The sequence below is a fragment of the Mugil cephalus genome, chromosome 14 (genome assembly GCF_022458985.1).
Source record: "Mugil cephalus isolate CIBA_MC_2020 chromosome 14, CIBA_Mcephalus_1.1, whole genome shotgun sequence".
Lineage (NCBI taxonomy): Eukaryota > Metazoa > Chordata > Actinopteri > Mugiliformes > Mugilidae > Mugil > Mugil cephalus.
Genome location: NC_061783.1, coordinates 1,283,711 through 1,304,189, shown reverse-complemented (window position 1 = coordinate 1,304,189; position 20,479 = coordinate 1,283,711). Strand labels below are relative to the sequence as shown.

The window sequence follows — 20,479 nt, the reverse complement described above, 5'->3', positions numbered from 1 at the left end:
TGAATAAATAAAGCAAATAACTTCTTAAATTATGTCTTAGCGTTTAATGCGATCTTTTTTTATAGTGTTTAATCAAATAAAAATGCCCATAATATCGACTGAAATTTAAGAAAAGTCATATAAATCTTCCACGTTCTGTATAAGTATGTCATTTCCCTTACGTGCATTTTTTCCACAAATTGAACGTAACATTTTATTGTGGTCGTTAAAAAAGACAACAGGCTTTTTCTTGATCACAATTGGTCACCTGTGATAGCAACGCTGCAGTATAGAGCTATTTGATTGGGCATTTGCAATAAACTGATCTCTCATTGGATAAGGATGGCGCGGATCGTTAAAACGTTAATATTACAGTAGCTCAACGCCAGTTTGCTAATATGCCGGTTAGCGTAAACCTGCCAGAAAATCCAAGAAGCAGAGAAAGCAGAACGCAAGCTTGTTTTTGCTTGGCAATAGACACTTGCTTTGTAGCGTCAATATGTCAATATGTCTATGACAGATATGTCCGGTGTACTTGATATCCTCCGGCTGCTGTATCGGCACACACAGACATTGGATGAGTTTGCGGACAGCATCGTGTTCAGAAATGGACAGAGAGCAGTTCTTACTGAGCCGTCTGACACTAAGCTCTTCAAGTCATTCGCCAGGAGTGTTTATGTTTGCTTTGACAAAGAGCTACAGCAAGTGCCAAGCTTCAACCAGGTATTCCTAACTTAAACCCCGAAGTGAAAACTATTTTGAATGAATGTAGCCAACGCTAGCTGCTATGCTAAGTGTTACGAGTGTTTCGAGCTGTTATGTATGGACGTAACTTGTCTACTAACTTCTCTCTATGTCGTCCCTAAAAGTTTGTGACGTTACAGTTTTCGTCATAGAAAAATGGCAGGAATTGCGAATGACTGTCCAATAACTATGCTTTTAGTGGATATATATACTTACTTTCAGTGAAAGTTATTTTCTTATTTTGATGTGATGTATCTTACGGTTTCCACAGATCTGCACTCTGTCCGAACTTCTGGCCTTTGTCCTCAACAGTCTGAAAAGAAAACGAAAGAAAAACGTCTTGACCCATGGCTATAATAATTTTTCCCTGGCTCAGGAGGATAGGGATGCAGACCTCTTCAAGTTCCAAGGGGATGTCACTCAAAATGCAGCCTACATCCTTGGCAGTGACCTCTGGATGAAAGTGTCAATACGTCTTGGGACAGACATCATGAGGTACCTGTTGGAGAGCTGCTCTGTGTTTGTGGCAGTTCCTCCTTCATGTGCTTTCCAGTTGTGCGGCGTTCCAGTCTATGATAAGGTGTCCATGACCACTCACTCCAGTGGGTTTCATCTGCAGCCTCAATCCAAGAAGAGGAGACGCACAGTTGAGTATCCACCTGTCGGCAAGGAGAAGAAGAGGAAGAGAGAGGATGTAGGGCGAAAGAAGAGGAAAAGAAAGAGGGAAGGTGATCAAAGGCCAGAGGAGGAGGTTTGGACTCCTTCAAGTAAGAAGAGACGGATAGAACATCAGGAACACCAACTGGATATCCACCAAGTGTGCTGTAAAACATTAGGGGAAGGACCACCCATATTTGCAGAATCATCACCATCTATGACAAGTGTGGAAAATAACACTACTGCGGTCAAACAGTTCGTTGAAATGCCAACAACCCGGCTTTTATTGGATGGGGGTTCCAGCTGGAGACCAGGAATTTTTCCCTCTTTGCCTCCCTCACAATATTTCATCCGCACACTGAGATTCCTGTACGGGGGAAAAGGCATGCATGGCTTTATTCTGAACAGGAAGAAAAAGAGTGCTGATGGATCTAAAAGGCTGCAAGGGAAAGATGTGGTAAGATTAGTTTTTTTTGAGGGACTGCCATATTCAAATGGGCTGGAAAAGAAGCCAAAGAAACTACCTCGACGTTTTTTCAACATGGTTCCCCAGTTTAGTCAGTTGTTACAACAACACAGAAGATGTCCATACACAAGAATACTCCGGAGGATGTGCCCAGTGGTTGAGAGGAGCAACGCAGGTCATGGAGAACTGAACTCCCTCTTACCTCAGTACTGTGCACCTCACAGAGTCTACTTGTTTGTCAGGGAATGCCTCTCCATTGTGATCCCACAGGAGCTGTGGGGCTCGGACCACAACCGGCTTCATTTCTTTGTCAGTGTCAGGAGGGTCTTGCACAGTGGAAAGTTTGATAGGCTCTCCCTAGCAGAAGTGATGTGGAAGATGAAGGTGAATGACTGTGATTGGCTGAAGATCAGTAAAACAGGTTAGATAATAAAACGCATTGGTTTTATATAGCGCTTTTCCATTTTTAGATGCTCAAAGTGCTTACAATTGTATGCATTATTCATTCACTCACACAGTCACACCCTGGTGGTGGTAAACTACCTCAGTAGTCACAGCTATTTTTCTTTCTTTTTGTAAAGGAAATGTATTGTTTTTTCCTTACATAATCAAACGGCTCTTATTTGCAGGTCGCGTCCCACCTAGTGAGCTCGCCTATAGGACGCAAATCTTGGGGCAGTTCTTGGCTTGGCTTCTGGATGAATATGTTGCAAGCCTTGTCAAAGCTTGTTTCTATGCTACTGAGACTTTGGGGCAGAAGAATGCCATCAGGTTCTACAGGCAGGAAGTGTGGACTAAACTGCAGGACTTGGCTTTCAGGTAGACTCGTATATCATTAACATACAATGGACCATTTACGTACAGTCATGGTACACAAGCTCACAATAAAAAATCATGTCGGTGACATAGGGGTCACTTGTCCAAAGGCCAGATGGAGGAGCTGACTCCAGCTCAGGTAGCATCCCTCCCGAAAAGCACCGTCATCTCCCGCCTTCGCTTCATTCCCAAGACTGATGGCATGAGGCCACTCACACGAGTCATAGGAGAAGATGCCAAGACAAGGGTAGACTTTGACAATGACATGTCCATGACTTGTGTATTATTATATGCTGTGGGCACATGCAGGGTTTTTGTAGCATTATTTTTTTGTTTCTTTAGCTTTTCCAAAGGCACGTCCGGGACTTGCTGGACACACTGCGGGCCTGTGTACACTTGACTCCATCACTGCTTGGCTCCACAGTGTGGGGTATGACGGATATCCATAAAGTTTTGAGCTCTGTAGCACCAGTACAAAAAGACAAACCACAACCCCTCTATTTTGTTAAGGTGAGTTATTACTTATAGATAGACCACAGATCCTGCCTCCTGTATCAGTTTGTCCAGCTGCAAGGTGTCCTTTTAGTGGGGCCTCCCACAGCATAGAAGAGTGTGCTGGTAACGATAGTCTGGTAGAACATGTCCAGCAGCTTCTGGCAGATATTAAACTACCTTAAAACTCCTGAGAACAACAGAGATGGCTCTGACCTATTTTATATAGTGAGTCTATGTTAGCTAAACAGTCCAGTTTGTGATCCAGCTGTAGACCCAGGTACTTATAGGTCTGAACCACCTATACACAACACATGCCCAGTTGATGGCTACAGGCTGCAGGTGGGCCCTGGGCCTCCAGAGATCCACTACCATCTCCTTGGTTTCGGTATTGATCAGAAGGGATGCTTATATCCACAATGATTCTTATATGACGTAAAGAACTCAACAAGTGCTGTACCAAAATTAAAATTTTGTTGTTTAAACTTGTGGGGGCATTATGCACTCAGGATCATCACAGGAACTCAACAAAAATACATCTACAGTTTCCTTATTTGCAGCTTGAATTATAAATTCAGTCTTTTCTTTATGTTACAGGTGGATGTGAGCGGAGCCTTTGAGAGCTTGCCACATGAAAAAATCATAGAGGTGATTGGCCAGGCCATGTCACCTGTACAGGACGAGCTCTGTGCTATTCGTCGCTACGCCAAGATCTGGGCAGATAACCGCGAAGGCCTGAAAAAAGCATTTCTCAGACAGGTACCCTCATGTCCACAAACATCCTCTTATATTTACTCATAGGTCACCTTATTAGTTATACCTGTTCAACTTCTCATTAACGCATATATGCCAACAAACAATCATATGTCAGAAACTGTGCGTTTAGGCATGGACACATGGTCAAGATCATTTGCTGAAGTTCAAACCCAGCATCAGAATGGGAAAGAAAAGGGAATTGTACATGACATGGTTATTACTACCAGACATGCCAGTCTGCTGGGCTTTTCACACACAATTGTCTTCAGGGTTTGCATGGAATGGTCTGAAAAAGAGAAAATAATCATTGAACTCCAGGTCCTTGGAGAGAAGATGGCTTGTCGATCCTAGAAGTCAGAGAATGGTGTGAAAGGCCTGACTGACAACAGTAACTCAAATAACCACTTGTTACAACCAAGATGTGTGGAAGAGAATCTCTTAAAAGCCGCCATGTTGAAACTTGGAAGAATCTAGGCTACAGCAGCAGAAGGCCACACTTGGTGTCACTGCTATTCTCCTGAATAGTGCATTTGCATGGTGCGGTCAGAGTTTGGTGTTCTTGCTACTTCCAGGAGGATAGCTTGCCATGTCACAAAACTAAAATCATTTCAAATTGGTTACTAAGCATAACAATCCAATAGAGCATTTGTTGGAGGGAGCACAACGGAATATTCACATCTGTTGTTTAGCCAGCCAATCTGTAGCTTCTATGATGCTATCATGTTAATATGAACCAAACTCTCAGGAATATTTCCAGCAGCTGGTTGAATCTGTGTCACAAGAGATTAAGGCAAATCTGAAGATGGGTGTCTTACCAGTACTAGCAAGGTGTACATAATAAGGTTCCCACTGGGTGTACATCTTTAATGACTTGGTTGCATTTTTCATTTCTGCTAATACAGGGAGATTTTGTGAAGGATAACGTGGGCTCCACCAACATGAAGGGGTTTTTAATGTCACAGCAGAAAAAAGGCAAAATTCATCAGGCCATCCTGGTAGAGCAGGTGATGATGGCATGTGGTTTCTTTTAGGTATCGATAATTTATACTTTTCACCTCAAAGTGCTCAACACACATTTCATTGATTTTCTTTGTTATAGTATTTCTGCTCAGATCTTCACTGCAGGGATATGCTCCAGTTCTTTAACCAAATGCTGACTGGCAGTGTTGTTCAGCATGGGAAGAAGTAAGCTCAAGCATTATCCACATTGTTCATTGTTCACATTGATCAGATCAGTATGGCCACATCTAGCCAGTGGATCATTTTCATTTAGGATGAAACAACTGTTGTGATTTGGTCTTCATTGTTTTTCAGAACATACCGTCAGTGCCGAGGGATTCCTCAGGGATCTGTCGTGTCCAGTCTGATCTGCTGTCTGTGTTACGGTCACATGGAAAATGTTTTGTTCAAAGACATTGCTAAAAACAAAGGGTACAGTTTCAGTCAATATCAGCTTGTAATAACACATCAGCAGCAGAAGAGGGCAGACTTTCTGTACTGTAGCTCTTGATGTTGTGGTTCTTCCTAGGTGTTTGATGAGACTGGTGGATGACTTCCTTTTGATCACCCCACACCAAGGCGAAGCACAAACCTTTCTCAAGTACGATGCGCACACATCACTGTAACCAAAGTCGTTGTTAAGGCAGTGCATTGAATGTGCTGGTATAGCTCTGCAGGTTACATTCAAGAATTATCTTTTTTCTCCCACTTGGATGAAGGATCAAAACCAGCCATGAACATATGACTTTTGGGTAACTGTCTCATGGTGTTGAGAGAAGTAGCTTGGGACTGAAGGGTCACAGGCTCAGGGTTCCTTGAAAAAGCAGTATGATTTAATCAATTTGACAGAGCCCCACATACATGAATCTACAGTCAAGCATGTAATCCATCGTTCCTCTTTGTTCTCTTGGTTTAAATGTGTCTAAGATCAAATTATTATCATTATCGGTAGACTTTGATGATCATTTTTCAAAAGCCACGTTAGATTCTTTTACACATATAACATGCAAAAATATAACATAACATAAAATAATATAATAACATCAGCAATTTATAAAATCCAGTAGAGAACTTAATCAGATGTATTTCATAACATGAAGCATATCTCCAATAACCGTAATATAAGATTCAAGTCTACTAAAGTAATTCAGGCACATTGTTTTGTCTTATGTTACTGTTTTTGTCTCTGCATACTTTACGATTACATTTGTTGTTATATTATAATTTTTAGCAGTCTGTTACAGCACTTGTACGTTGTGTGTAGGATCTTGCTGGCTGGAGTACCACAGTATGGTCTGGTGGTCAACCCCCAAAAGGTGATGATCAACTTTCCAGTGCCAGAAAGTGTGTGCTCTTGTCCAGACATTCGTTTGCTTCCCCCTCACTGCCTCTTCCCTTGGTGTGGACTGCTGGTGGACACCCACTCACTGAACGTCCATAAAGACTATACCAGGTGATTCTGTCATTTTACTGCAAGGCTTATTGCCTGAACTGTTTCTTGCGTGAGAAGTTATTGAGCTTTTTGTTGGTCTTTATGGTTCTTTCTCGTAAGCTGAATGAACCCCATCTTGCACTTTGTACCTTCTCATAAACATGAGTCAACTCACAGTCTAGCACAGATGATTATTGTTGGAGCATGAAACACAGGACATTGCCATTTAATGTATTTTTTTCATCCTTAATTATCTGCGTAGTTGGAATGTTTATTTACTTTCCGTCTTTCACAGCTACGCCGGCCTGTCTCTGCGCTACAGCCTTACTCTGGGCTCTTTCCACTCAGCTGGACAGCAGATGAAGAGGAAACTGATGGTTGTCCTCAGACTCAAGTGTCATGCCTTGTTCTTGGATCTGAAGGTCAGGGAGAAAGTATCCCTCAGTGAATGAAAGACTTTACAGACAGGCACACAACATTAGAAAATCAGCATTCTATGATTTGTTGTGTGAAGGTTCTCAACTATTCAGGTCATGGTGATCCAAAAGGTGTTGAAAAATGTGGCCTCTGTAAATATTTAAACTTTATGAGCGTCCCGTATTTTATCTGGAAGTTAACTTGAAACAACAACAAAGTGCTCAATAGCTGCTGTAAAAGTTCCCCAATAACTAAGTTTATGAGTGGTGACGCTTTACTTCCGTTAACTACTTTCCTTGTTTTACGGCTCATGTATTAACCCTAAGAAAAGTATACCTATAATTCATTTAGACTAATTTCTTCCTTCCCACTTTTGTACTTAAAATAGTAGTTGAATCGTTTTTCTTTTCAGACCAATTCTCTTGAGGCTGTCTACAAGAACATCTACAAGCTGGTGCTACTGCATGCGTACAGGTGAAGTGGCTTTAACCCCCTGTTATCTTCAAATTTACTAACACAGTTCAAACAAAAAACTATTATAATTAAAATTGTGAGTCAAGTTATCAGGTACTTTTTATTTGTTTGTTGACTACCTAAATAGCTCTTTAAGTAAAACAAACACCCACCACACCCCCCCCTTATCTATACAGACGAGTTGTTACACGACTATGTGGAAATAGGCGGGTCATCATAAAATCTCACTGACTGACCTAAAATTAGAAACGTGCGTTTAATTGGCTTTATATTATTTCTAACTACTAACTCTTCTTGCTATATATAACATTTGGTATGAAAAACTATTTCGGTTGTCAATAATAATAAGATAGTGGGGCAGCCCACAGGCATGCTGTAACTTTGCCTTTTGATTTATACACTCCTGCCAATATGAGCTACCTGGAACCATTTCTGTGACATTAGCAGCGATAAGTCTAGCCTGTTTCCCAAGTAGAGAGCTGGACCATAATATCATTCCATTTTTGGAAGGTAGTCTGTTTACTGGTTGTTCAGAGACTACAGGAGGGTCAGCGCTCAGGGTCTTTTTCTCATCAGAGGAGGTCTCATAATCAGTATCCTCCTCAGTCAGGCTTTCTGAACATTATAAAATTGCATGTTAGAATGACCTCAATATCATCCAAAACAACCATAAGAAATGTGTGTAAAATATTGATTTATGTTTTTGTTTTATATACCTGTAAGAGCATGGGATCAAATTGACACAGAACAGCACAAATGTGTACAACATGTATAGAGGACACCGAAAACATGAATTTTACCCAATTGTCCTTATTAAATTAGGAAAAGTCATAAAATATGAAACAAAAAAAAATTATGTTAATCATATATTTAGAGACATTAGACAGTGAATTGGGTCAAGTTGATCCCAAACATAATAGGAGGGTTAAACACGGCCTTTTTTAGTTGCAAAAACGGTGATTGTTTACATTTGTCTCGGATATCGCCGTGTATTATTATTACTCAGTTGGATTTAATACGTCAGAGGGCATTTGTTGGCACTAGATGTGATGCAATACACTGGTGATTATCACAAATCAGGAAATTAACGCAATTCACAATTCTCTTCCACTCGTGTATGTGCTTTCTGGCCTCACTCTGATAAATAGGCCTGTAAAGATAAAACTGGTGTTAAAAAGGCACAGATTGTTGTCAGCTGAGAAATAATAAGCTTTTATCTTAGAGTGTAAATATCTGACCGGGGCCTGTTTCCATACCCTTTGTGTCTTTTGTGTTTCTCTCTGCAGGTTCCATGTGTGTGCCCAGAGTCTGCCCTTTGGTCAGACAGTTGCTAAGAATCCTATGTTCTTCCTGGAGATGATATGGGACATGGCGCAGTATGCCAATAAGCTCATCAGATTCAGCAACAAAGGTAATATTTCTACTCCGTACGTATATGTGAATAAAAGTCAAAAACCTACTTTACCAAATGAATTTTTCTTCTCTTTCCCTTTTCTCTAGGAATGATACTAGGCAGTAAGACCCAGATAGGCATCATGCAGTATGAAGCAGTGGAGCTGATTTTCTGTCTTTCCTTCTTACTGGTGCTGTCACAGCACAGTACTCTCTATAAAGATCTGCTCCCACACCTGCACAAACGTATGTACTCTCAGGAAGCATGCACAGTAATATCCCCAAGAAACTACCCAAGATCACGATCACTGCTGTTTATGTATATCAGAATTTAAATTTTATTTTTATGGCTCACTTCATACAGAATACAATACAGTGTGTTTTACAAATACATAAAAATATACATAGAAAAATGGAAACAAAATAGACGCAACTCTACAAATTAAGTATACATTTAGTCTAATATTAGCACGGCATCTAACAATTGTTTACTTATTAAAAAAACACAAAAGAACAGCACAGTTCAGAACTCTGTAATACTTGGTTTACAATCATAAAACCAGGAGAAGAGGCAAATTCTCACATCTCACTCACAACTTTGCACAAAAGCCATGTTTATAGGAAGATTTGAATGGAGAGATTTTTAGCAGATTTCTGTCAGTGTTGAAACTTTTTCTGAATGTAGAAATTGTTAATTAGATACTAATTTAAAGATGTTGCCGCAGCTGTGTCATTCCTATATCTATTCGCATGTTCACTGGTCCAGTTGCACGAATTATTGATGGCAGATCAATCAAAATCTACATTTACATGGACTAATTTATCTTAATTCATCATCGCTTGTTTGAACAGCTTGTTTTCTTGCTGTCGTCATCATTACACATCACCTGATGTTCACCCTGTGTGGAACTGATCAAGTGTCAAGTGCGTATCAGGCACTGACGTCAGCCTATTGAATGGATTATGAACAGGTCCCATGACCGTGTGTGATAGATGGAGGGGGTTACCTTTTTACTCTGATTCAGAAATAATAACATTAAATTATTAATTAAAAGGAATACTAGCGCCCATGTAAATATTACCAGTAACATAGATGACAGTATTTGGAACCTTCAGTATTGTGCCCTTAAATACACTCTTGCCTTTATGTTGCATTTTCACTGGGCAAAGGGGTTTTATGCAGTGCATAGCTCACATGGGTAAAGACCATAAAATATAAAACCACTGCAAATTGCCATGAAGGCCAATCCCTATGAATGTGGCCTTTATGAGGGGTGCACCCATCCCAGTGAATCACTTTATTGACACTTTAAATTTGATTTTATTGTTCAGATGGTTGAATTTTAAAATTGTTCACCAAAGAACGAAAAACAACATTCTGCTTACGTCTGCATAACAGGGAAGCGGAGTCTGGAACGGCGTCTGGGAGATCTGCGGTTGGCCAGGGTCCGACAGGTCACTAACCCCAGGACCCCAGTCGACTTCTTGGCCATCCAGACATAGACTGCAAACTAGTCCTAGTAACAGTTTCCAACACCAGAAATGTAGCTGGAGCAGAAAGGTATGAGAATGTTCTCTGTTTAGTTTTCTCTGTTTAGTCCAGCTTCCCTGAAATATCAATGTTGTAAGTTATGGTCTCTAAAAATGGGATGTAGGCGCTTCTCAGAGATGAGCTGTGTGTTGAAATCAGTCATTTGGATTTGTCTGTGTGGCAAAGCATCTATCTCAGAGTGAAAAATGACAAATGTCAATCAGAACACTACCCTAGAAAACAAGAACCAGATCCATAAAGATGGATAACTGAAAATTATCCAGCTACTGTGCTTCAGTTGGTGCAATCTTTATGGATATTAATTTGGTAGTTCAGTTTTCACTTGGAAAATAATTCATGTGTAACTAAATACATCATCACCCTGCTGAAGTGTAGTCAAATCATTTTTGTACAGGGTGATGCATTTGTAGTTATGTTACACCAGTGATAATCTTTTAAAAGTCGTCCAGAAAGCTTAACGTGTCTTTTAGTGACGTTTTTTGATTTATAATAAGGTGTGTTTATGTGGAAATGTACAGGTTTGCAAATGTGGAATCATAGTGTTTCAGTATGATGTGGTATATTTTGTTATTCACAAGGAAAAATTTTTACTTCTAAATAAATCCAGTTTTGTTTTTGAGGAAAACAAACAGGAGTTGTCTTATGTGAAGTCAGGTTCTAAATTCTCACAGTGTAAACATTAGAATCAATATGAAACGGTGACTGATTGTATGTTCGCTGTTGAACAAAGTGGTGAAACCCATCACAGCGTCTTGTTCTGTTTGTCACTTGCCACATTCCTCAAGCCCTCGTAGGTTGTTCCTCAATCTCAAAGGCTCCATTGGAGTAGGGATTTAAGTTGACATTAGAGGATGACCCTTTGCTTCTACAGCAGATCAGTCTGTAGAGAGCGACCAGAGGGATAGAAATCACAGGCACCACAGACAGGAGGATGATGATGGCAAACACCCAGTCTGGATATGGCTTTTTTTCACTTTGGGGGAATTTGTCCTAGAGAAAGACACAAGTGTCAAAATGTGGAGAAATAAAGACATTTGTTTATTTGTAAATTAAGGTAAGAGTAGTGTTTTAAAAGCTAATTTTATTTCATGCCAACACTGTGCCGTACAAGCAAGAACATAAATCTTTTCTCATGGATGGAAAGATTTACAGTATTAACAGCAGTGTATATTAAGCTACAGACAGCTAGCATTTCATTTAGCTTAAACTTTTTTTAAGTTAGAGAAAACATCTACATTACTACCCTGTGCACCTAACTGGAAGCTTCAGCGAGTCAGCGATTAGCTTATCTTTACTCATGTACAGGTTATCAGGTCCATACAAGAAATATTTTCTAGTAAGTGATTCCTTGTAAAACAGTGAGTATTTAATCTTCAGGTTGTGTAACACAATATGTTTATTGTAAAATTTGAGATTCTGGTTTTCTGTCTTTGACAGAGCTCTACCTCACCTGCTTCCAATGCTAGCTGATGTTAATGCATAGGTTAATGTTTTTAACATACAGTATGGCAAGCTTACATTGATTTACATTGTTTGTTGAATATATAGTATAATTTTTAAGGGAAATGGGGATCTTTGTTGTTCATACCCTCAATACAGTAATGTGTATTGATGGTATGTTACCATTCAATTAAATTCCTGACTAGATACAGTATTGGCATATTCTTACGAATGTACGTATACTGTATCCAGTTTTCTGTATATACTGTGTCAATATACTGTGTTCAGTTCTTGACTGCTTACATAAGCTTGGTTCCATGCTTGATACATGGGGTGAGATTGTGCCTGAATGATCACGTAGGCAACCAGCACCACCAGGAGCATTACAGGACTGATCACCAACCAGCATGCCTTCCAGAAGATGTTGGGCTTCCTTCCAGTCATAAAATAGATGTCTTCACTGAAACTGCCGGAGGACACAGAAGACAGGAGAAAACATAAACCTCGACATGAATCTCAAAATGCTACAAAGTTGAATCAAAGAAGTTGAGAAATGTTACTTTTTCATTCCACGGACATAAACGACTCCAATGATCTCAAAGAAGGCGATGATGAGCAGAGGTACAGAGCCCACATAGCTGTTAAAGACCTCTACCCAATAGTTGCCCGAACCCATGGTGAATATAAGGCCGAACAAAAAGGATATCAAGCAAATGATACCTGAGGAAGTGAGAACACATTTTTTTTTCAGTTAGGAAATTCGAAGAAACAAAAGAATTTAACAGCTTAATCTGATGTGAAGTACCTGTTAGGACTTCGTTGGAGATCCAGCTGGGCAGCACTTTGAGGTCTTTGATGGGCGTTAGAACACCCTCTATGTTCCCAAACATGGAGGAGAGACCTAAGCTGAAGAGCATGACGAAGAACAGTATGGCCCATACCTGTGAGCCTGGCATCTCTATAACTGCTTCGGTGAACACAATAAAAGCCAGGCCAGTACCCGAAGCACTCTGCAGGAGGAGGACAAAAGACATGACAGTATATGTTGTATTGTACATGGGAAAAATATGGGCAATGTGTGGGCAGAATACAACAACGAATATAGGAGAGGTTATAGAAATGAAAGCCCAAACTGATGCAATGTAAAATATGTGATGTCTTTTGAAAATTAAAATACCTGGCCAAGGAAAGTTTGTAGATTGCACTCATTCAGGTCCAAACTGGAGATGTCAGCTGGAGATGTCTGATTAAGATAATTAAACCACTCATTGTAGTTCTCCAGAGTTATATTCTGGTCTGAAAACTCAAAGTGGTTGGTCAGAGACAGGATGTTTCTGCAGATGAGAATCAAGAAATCATTTCTCAGGATTTTACTTCATCAGAGGGCAATGAGCAAAGAAATTTTAGATTCTATGTACGTACTGTTTTAGACAGGAGTTGTAGGCGGTGGTAGCTTTAAACCCCAGGATAGAGAAAATGGGAATGGAGGCGTAGAGAGATGTAGCACTGTTTATAACCGCTACAAGAACAGCATCTCTCTCACAGTTGTTTCTAAAAGAGAAAATAAAAAAATAAGAGAAAATTTTGTGATGAGTGTGACTTTACCTTGGTGGATAATGGAGCTTTAGTCCATACCTCTCTGCGTTATAACTGGAGAAAGCTATGAGACCTCCAAATGCCACAGAAAGAGAGAAAAAGATCTGGGTGGCGGCGTCCAGCCACACCTGTGGGTTTTTCAGTGTCTCCCACTGTAACAGACACAAAAATAACAAGTTAGACAATTGGATGTGACTGACATCCAAACCACAAACCTTCCCCAACTTACATTAGGTGTGAAGAGGTACGCCAGTCCATCAGTAGCTCCAGGCAGAGTGAGGGCACGGATTAGGAATATAGTCAGCACCAGGTAAGGAAAGGTCGCTGTCACGTATACAGCCTGAGTAGGTCAAATAAAGGAAACTTTACAAGATGCAGTGACTGATTTTGAAAGACGAGCTGTTATATTTTTCACCAGGCTCACGGACCTTTCCCACAGACTCGATGCCTTTGATGAAGCAGATGTAGACGACACACCACGCAGAGGCCAGGCAGATGACCATCCACCACTGCAGGGAGCCACTGGTCTCTATGTCAGGTGTGATGTTCAGGGTCTCACGATACCAGAAGTAATTAGACGGTGTGCTCTTCTCGCATTCCACATTAAAGCCTATATGGACACGCACACACACACAAGTGAAAGGGGATTAAAAAACAATCATCAGGGATTTTGCTCATGTCTGTAATTATTTTAAAATATGTGTTCATGCAGCTGTCATCTCAACCGGAAATGTTTTTTGATGTTACATGATCAAAACAATATCTGCTCTTTGACCATTGTTAAATATTCTACTGTCATGAACACTTACCTTGAAAGCAAAATATTCTGTTTTTATTATACAATATGGTGTAATTTTCCTGTGCAATAAAGCAATCTGTACCTTTACATATTAAATCCTGAAATGCCTTGTGTGTCTGACTTCAGGTATGTAAATGTCTCGTAAAAGTTGTATTTCAGGAACAACTCTAGGTAATCGTAAATACGGCTGGATGAACTGGAGTTAAGGGATCAAAGGTTGAAGATGAAGTATATTCTTTGAGAATATGCCATATATGAATATATGTATTTGCATTTACATTGACACAGACTATGAACATTAATCTATCAGCAGAAGCAAGAATAACAGAGGTGAGTATTGTTCTCACCTGTTCGGTTATCATTGAGTGGGCATTGACTCCATGGGAGGGGGTTTTGGAAAGAGTGAAAGAAGTACCAGAGCACCCAGGCCAGGATGGTGTTGTAGAAAATGCCCACCAGGAAAGATACCGCCATGGAGGCGATACCTACAGACAGGAAATTAATCATTTCTAAGTAAATGTTCCATGCCACAAAACAATGAGAAATACACAGTGATTTACTTTGGCTGTTTGCCTAAGTAAATTATTTTTCAGAAAATTATTTCCTTCTGTTTCATTTTTTGTAAACTCACTTTGGAAAAAAAATGTGTATTTGCATCTTATTTCATATACTTCTAGAGAAAGCATTTTTTCCCTCTTGATTGTGATTAGAAATTGAAACCCAATTCCAACAATATAATTCTCCAAACACATCATGGAACCTGTCTGCTATTTATTTATTTATTTTGTTGTTTTGGGGGGTTAAAAAAAAAGGATGTATGTCAGTACATTAAATAATAATTGTCTATGAAGAAATATTTTGTTAAAATAAGCTAAAAACTCAACAGATATACTTCCATGAATAACAAAAATGGGAAGAAATTCTACTAATCATTTTAGGTTACCCACCAACTCCACCCAGCAGTGGGGAGATGGAGTTCCAGACACCAGTGCTGCCCATGCGGAGCCTTTGTCCTATAGCCAGCTCCAGGTAGAGCAGGGGGATTCCCTCAAACACCAAGGCGACCAGGTAGGGGATAAGGAATGCACCTGGAGTAAACATTCACAGCACAGTAAGGGATCAATGTTAGATTATACTGTAATGTGCAGAGAATTTTAATATGTTTTTCGATCAATAGTCACCATAATATACATCTCATTGTAATAGAAGTAGTTATTCTCTTACTTCAGCATCAGTAAGTGATATAGCAGCTATAGCGCAGCATGACAAAAAAATATTGGTGGCCACAAACATGAGCATGGTTTGTAATAAAAACTATCAGTGCACAGATTTATGACCAAAGCAACCAAAATCAACTGTGACTCAGTTTGAAGTGAGTCCAGTCAGTATGTGAAGCTGATAGTATCCATTCTACCCTCTTTCAGGAATTGTCTGTTTACACAACTTAGCCCTGACCTGGTTTCTGTAGGATTCTGTGACTAGACATACATTGCTGGGAACAATGGAGAAGTAAACAGAGAAATTAGATGCACCCAGTGATCAGTCAATCAGTCAACTTGACTTAGAAATGACTTTCTAAACTTTAAATTAATCTTGGTGTGATACAGTACATAACATCTATTCCTGTAAGCATTGGGCTATGGTGTAAAGTGAGAATGTAGTTTAATCTCACCTCCTCCGTAGATTTGGCACAAGTAGGGAAACCGCCACACATTTCCAAGTCCTACTGCAAAGCCAATACATGTCAGCAGGTATTGAACCTTGTTGTCCCATTTGGGTCTCTCCTCCACCTCTGAGTCTTTTGTTGTCCCCATCCTTAGCTGGCAAAAAAGGCTTAACACAGATCTTACAAATATGCAGCCGTCTTAATCGTACTTAGTATCAATCAGAAATATTTAATCCAGATTTGGCCACCTGGTTCAGCAAAATCAATACTATCTCAAGTTGTTTGGTCCAAGTGATGTCCAGCACTCCTCTCTCTCTCTGACTCTCTGAAGTGTGTTGTCTTTTTATGCCCCGACAGTTTCAGTTTTGAGTCAGGGATATAAATTTTATTAGTGTTCAAAGAGAGTCTGTGTGACCAGGACCAGTACAGTGATTTAGTGGCCAAACCTCCCTGCTGTTTAGAATGGGTGTGCTCAGCCTTGAATTAATGGATAACCCTGTGATGCTGTTCCAGTGTGACCTCCAGTGGACCGATCAGATACGATCTGTGAAAGAGACATTGTGATACTTTTGTTGTGGCCAAGTCGAATCTTTATTCAATAGCAAACTTTGCGCATTAAAACACAGGGGCGGTGCATTTTACAAAACAGAAGTTGGCTGTTTCCTCCTTTTTAACCTCTTTCAGCTGCAATGTGTGCAGGACAGGTTATCTTTGTTTCCACAGCGTGAGTACATCACAGTATCTAGAGTCTGCTTCCTGCATATTTATACATATTTTAATCTGAAGGGGAGAAAAAAGATCCAGCCTAGTGATGTTTAAAGAATGATGTAGTTTTAGGCGTTCATGTGCAGAAATGGTGAGAGTCAGTGATAAAAACCATTAACCATTAGTAATAATAACCATTTCTGATGTCCACATTTTGGGCCTGATATGTTGAGAGTGGACTCAACATATACTCCCTTAAAAGTAGTCAACTTTTACATTAAACGGACATGGGAACGTAGAATAGTTACAGCAGCTAAGATGAGCTTCAGTGTCTTAAATATTCAGAAGTATTGTGAGGGACCGAGCTGCAAAGCAAGAGGAGCCGCAGGCGGATTTTGAAAAATACAGGTTTTATTTACCCAAAAAAATGAGGAAAACAATTTACAAAAACAAGCAATTAATTCTTGGCCCATAAAACAGGTCAAATAAACAAAATCGAACTCAGACTATAATGCAGAAGCAAACAAACTAACCTACTTGGAATCGGAACGATACCAAAATTCCCAGTATCATCTAGCTATACCTAATAAAACACAAATGACTTAACAAATAGAGATCCAAGGGGACTTCTATAGTGGCTGATCATGCCAAGTACACACAAAGAAACACCACAGGACTTTTGTTTACCAGTCAAATCAACATCATATTAAACCCCAAAATATTCAAACAACAAATTTACACCTAATGAAATACACAAAATAGTTAAACTAAATAAATAACCCCAATCCCCCCTGTTGTAGCAGGCTCTTGCTATATACAAAAGTTAACCAAATGTGTGCACTTACAAAAAGAAGTAATGTATTTTCAACAAATAGTAAATAAATCTTAGATATGCTGCATGAACTACAAAATGCATGATCATTTAAGTGTCTGTATATGTGCAATATGAATGTAAAAGTGTCACAAATCTCAGAACTAAAGTGTGTCAATGCACAGGGGTTACTAACTCTGTTGTAGCTGTAGGGCTGCTGTGCCTCTGCCTTTTGTGACTGAGCCAGTTCACCCATCCTCTGCAGTTTCTCCCTCATCTGAATAACATAAGAAATTACATTAACAGGCTCCTCCCTTCCCTGATCCCCCTCCCATGTCTCCCTTAATAAGGTCAGAGGGCCTCTCACATCACGACCATAAAGGAGCTCAAAGGGGGAGAAACCAGTCGAGGCCTGGAGCTGATTGAAGCGCTCTGTCAGTCCATCTGTTTGAGGATGGTAGGAGGTGGTTCGTATGCTCCTGACACCCAATAACTTGTAAACCTACTTCAACAATACAGACAAAAAGTTAGTAGCCTGGTCAGTCAAAATCTCATGGGTGATAACCAACATATAGGAATTTACTGTCTTGCTTTTTTCTACAGGGCCAACAGGGCTTCCGAGACTTCCCGGGCTGTGTCTCTAGCTCTGTATCATAGAACGGCAAAGCACTGAGAGTTTGAGAATCGTCATCTAACTGTTTAGACTGGGTTCTCGTTACAACCACATTGCAGCTTTGTGCTGGGTTCAGCAAATTATAAAGAACTGGCAGATCATCACTCAAAACTACTGGGAAAGGGAAATTGTCAGTAACCCCAACATTCAACAAATAAGGCTGCCCTTGCACTTCAATATAGAGGTCAGAAGTGGGGTAAGGTTTCTCGTCACCATGTACACAGCAGATCGGAATGGTCTGGGTACTGCCTGTGTCTATTTGGGCTCTGATTTACTTTCCATTAATCTTTACTGAAGTTATCTCCATTGACTGTTTGCTCTCTGGTTTAAAGTCAATGCATTGGCGAGGAACAAAACACATTTATGTGGCTGGATTTTTAGGACATATGGGCTTGGTGTGACCTTCTTGACCACAGAGGTAACAAATAGGTGCTTTAATAGATTTTAATGATGCATTTGCTTGCTGGTTTTCCTTTGCAGGAGGCTTACCCACACCCATTGCTGACCTCTGGTGGTTCTGAGAAGGTAGTGGCCTCCGGACGTCCTTAACAGCCTCATGTCATCTCATATTCCGTACCGCTTAATCCTTCAGTAGGGTCGTGGGGGGTTGCTGGAGCCTATCCCAGCTAGCATCGGGCAAGAGACGGGGTACATCCTGGACAGCCTATCACAGGGCTCTTCTTTCGGGGGGGCCACAAATACATCAGCAAATGTGGCAGCTTCAGCAGCTGATTTCGGGCTATGCTCCTTTGTCCACACCTGAAGCTCAGGGGGATAACATCCGCAAATACTGTTCCATGGTGAAATTTCTCCAATTTCATACACGGTTTTACCTTTAGGTTGCTTCCCATACAACTGTTTCAGCCTCACATACTGTAGAGCCTCACACGCCAGACATCTATTGAGCGGAATCTCTGCCTGTAAGTCTCTGGGTTAATGTCATATTTTTCCAATATGGCAGCCTTTACATTTTCATATTCAAGTGAATCCTCACTATCCATAGGAACATAGGCACCTCTAGCCTGACCAGTCAGCAAAGGAATGAGGCAAAAAACCCCAGTTTGATATTGGCCACCAACGAGCACCTGCATCATCACTACTTAATTTTTCCAGCCTAGGCTCATGAGAGAATCGAGACTAACCTGAGGGAATATCAGCTGCACAGCAGTATTGTGGTGGAGATGTAGCATGGGCCTGTGGATGGTGTTTTCCCAAATCAGGAGTCTCCAGATGGTCTGGATCTGTTGGATCTGAAGTGAGCTCAGGGACAGGGGACATGCGGGCCTGCACTTCCAACTGCAGAAGCTGTAACTGATGTTGTAGATCCTTGAAGCGATGTTTTTTCTGGGTTGACTCTTCTTTTAGTCTGACTCCCTGCTGTCTTCGTCTTCATTGTTTCCTGCCGTTTATAGAGCTCTAGCCTCCATTTCCTCTTCATTATCTGCTTGGTCCTCAGCTACTCTGGCCTCAGCCCTGTTTCCTTTTCTATGTCGACCTCCTTGTTGCATGGTTCAAAAAGTTTAGAGGGAATTGGAAGGAGAAAACATGGGTGAAAAGAAAAACCTGCAACCTCCACCAGCTGATCCCACCACTGCCACCATATGTGAGGGACCGAGTTGCACAGTTGGAGGAGTCACAGGCTGATTTTGAAAAATACGTGTTTTATTTGCCCCCAAAAATGAGGAAAACAATTTACAAAAACAAGCAATTAATTGTGGTACCATAAAAGAGGTCAAATGAACAAAACTGAACTCAGGCTATAATGCTAAAGCAACCTGGCAAATCAACTGACCAAACAAAACACAACTGATCTAACAAATAGAGAACAAAGGGGACTTATATAGTGGCCGATCAGTCCAAGTACACACAGAGGGAATAGCATAAAACACTAACACATTAACTAACAACAAAAGAAACACTACAGGACAGTTTGTTTACCAGTCAAATAAACATCAGAAAGCCAGGAACCTTGCGTATATGATCCTACAAAAAACACTTTGTGCAAGTGTACCTATAAGGATTGATGTTGGTCTGAAGGCAAAGGGTAATAACACCAAATATAGATGTGATAAAGATATTTATTTTGTTTGCTCACTTTGCATTTAGTAAATTGATCAATCTTTATTTATATTTTTGAAATCATTCTTATTTGACAGCATTTTTCCACACACTCTTTCTGTATAGGTTGAAACACAACTCTAAATGAAATACAAATGTAGAGTTATCAGATTCATATTCTCATAAGATTTGAGTCTGCCTATGTCAGGCTAGTCCCATCTTGGAATAAAGTATGTTTGTGCCTCAGATGAACCCATTCATGGAGCTGCTACAGGTTGCCTACCCACCTGGCACTAGGGTTAGATACCTCTCCCTGAGCAACGCAGAGAGACTAATGCACGCTTTTCTAACTAGCAGGCTAGACTACTGCAGTGCTCTCCTTTCTGATCTACCCAAGAATACAATTAACAAGCTGCAACTGATTCAAAAGTCAACAGCACAAGTTCTCACTCAGACCAGAAGTAGTGCACACATTATTTTAAAATCCTTACGCTGGCTGCCTGTTCGTTTTCATATTGATTTCAGAGTTCTTTTATTAGTTTTTGAAGCACTCAA

General features: G+C 40.3%; 2 protein-coding genes across 3 annotated transcripts; one reads left to right on the top strand and one right to left on the bottom strand.

The window, feature by feature from the left end:
• Nucleotides 1-333: 333 nt before the first annotated feature.
• On the top strand, nucleotides 334-10,796 carry tert (telomerase reverse transcriptase). 2 transcript variants are annotated; one of them, XM_047604520.1, is made up of 16 exons: nucleotides 334-702; nucleotides 995-2,267; nucleotides 2,476-2,665; nucleotides 2,756-2,909; nucleotides 3,005-3,172; nucleotides 3,752-3,913; nucleotides 4,813-4,914; nucleotides 5,010-5,095; nucleotides 5,225-5,341; nucleotides 5,439-5,510; nucleotides 6,174-6,362; nucleotides 6,637-6,763; nucleotides 7,171-7,232; nucleotides 8,519-8,643; nucleotides 8,733-8,870; nucleotides 10,024-10,796. In XM_047604520.1, the coding sequence occupies exons 1-16, from the start codon at nucleotides 487-489 to the stop codon at nucleotides 10,125-10,127; spliced, it is 3,285 nt and encodes a 1,094-aa protein (XP_047460476.1). In that variant the 5' UTR covers nucleotides 334-486; the 3' UTR covers nucleotides 10,128-10,796. The 2 variants fall into 2 exon arrangements, with proteins under 2 accessions (XP_047460476.1, XP_047460477.1); XM_047604521.1 differs by lacking the exon at nucleotides 4,813-4,914.
• On the bottom strand, nucleotides 8,939-16,051 carry LOC125019636 (sodium-dependent neutral amino acid transporter B(0)AT3-like). Its single transcript, XM_047604524.1, has 12 exons — nucleotides 15,684-16,051; nucleotides 14,959-15,099; nucleotides 14,359-14,496; nucleotides 13,641-13,822; nucleotides 13,442-13,552; nucleotides 13,252-13,364; nucleotides 13,039-13,167; nucleotides 12,794-12,950; nucleotides 12,422-12,626; nucleotides 12,177-12,336; nucleotides 11,920-12,082; nucleotides 8,939-11,166 (listed from the first exon to the last, which is right to left on the bottom strand). The coding sequence occupies exons 1-12, from the start codon at nucleotides 15,823-15,825 to the stop codon at nucleotides 10,957-10,959; spliced, it is 1,851 nt and encodes a 616-aa protein (XP_047460480.1). The 5' UTR covers nucleotides 15,826-16,051; the 3' UTR covers nucleotides 8,939-10,956.
• Between the last annotated feature and the right edge of the window lie 4,428 nt (nucleotides 16,052-20,479).

Excerpts from the sequence above, each read along its gene's own strand:
- tert (XM_047604520.1), top strand. The coding sequence starts at position 487 with ATGTCTATGACAGATATGTCCGGTGTACTTGATATCCTCCGGCTGCTG. Across the intron at positions 703-994 it reads AAGTGCCAAGCTTCAACCAG|ATCTGCACTCTGTCCGAACT; the intron begins GTATTCCTAACT and ends CGGTTTCCACAG. Across the intron at positions 4,915-5,009 it reads AGGCCATCCTGGTAGAGCAG|TATTTCTGCTCAGATCTTCA; the intron begins GTGATGATGGCA and ends TCTTTGTTATAG.
- LOC125019636 (XM_047604524.1), bottom strand. The coding sequence starts at position 15,825 with ATGGGGACAACAAAAGACTCAGAGGTGGAGGAGAGACCCAAATGGGAC. Across the intron at positions 14,497-14,958 it reads CCCACTGCTGGGTGGAGTTG|GTATCGCCTCCATGGCGGTA; the intron begins GTGGGTAACCTA and ends TCCTGTCTGTAG. Across the intron at positions 12,337-12,421 it reads CTCCAACGAAGTCCTAACAG|GTATCATTTGCTTGATATCC; the intron begins GTACTTCACATC and ends TCACTTCCTCAG.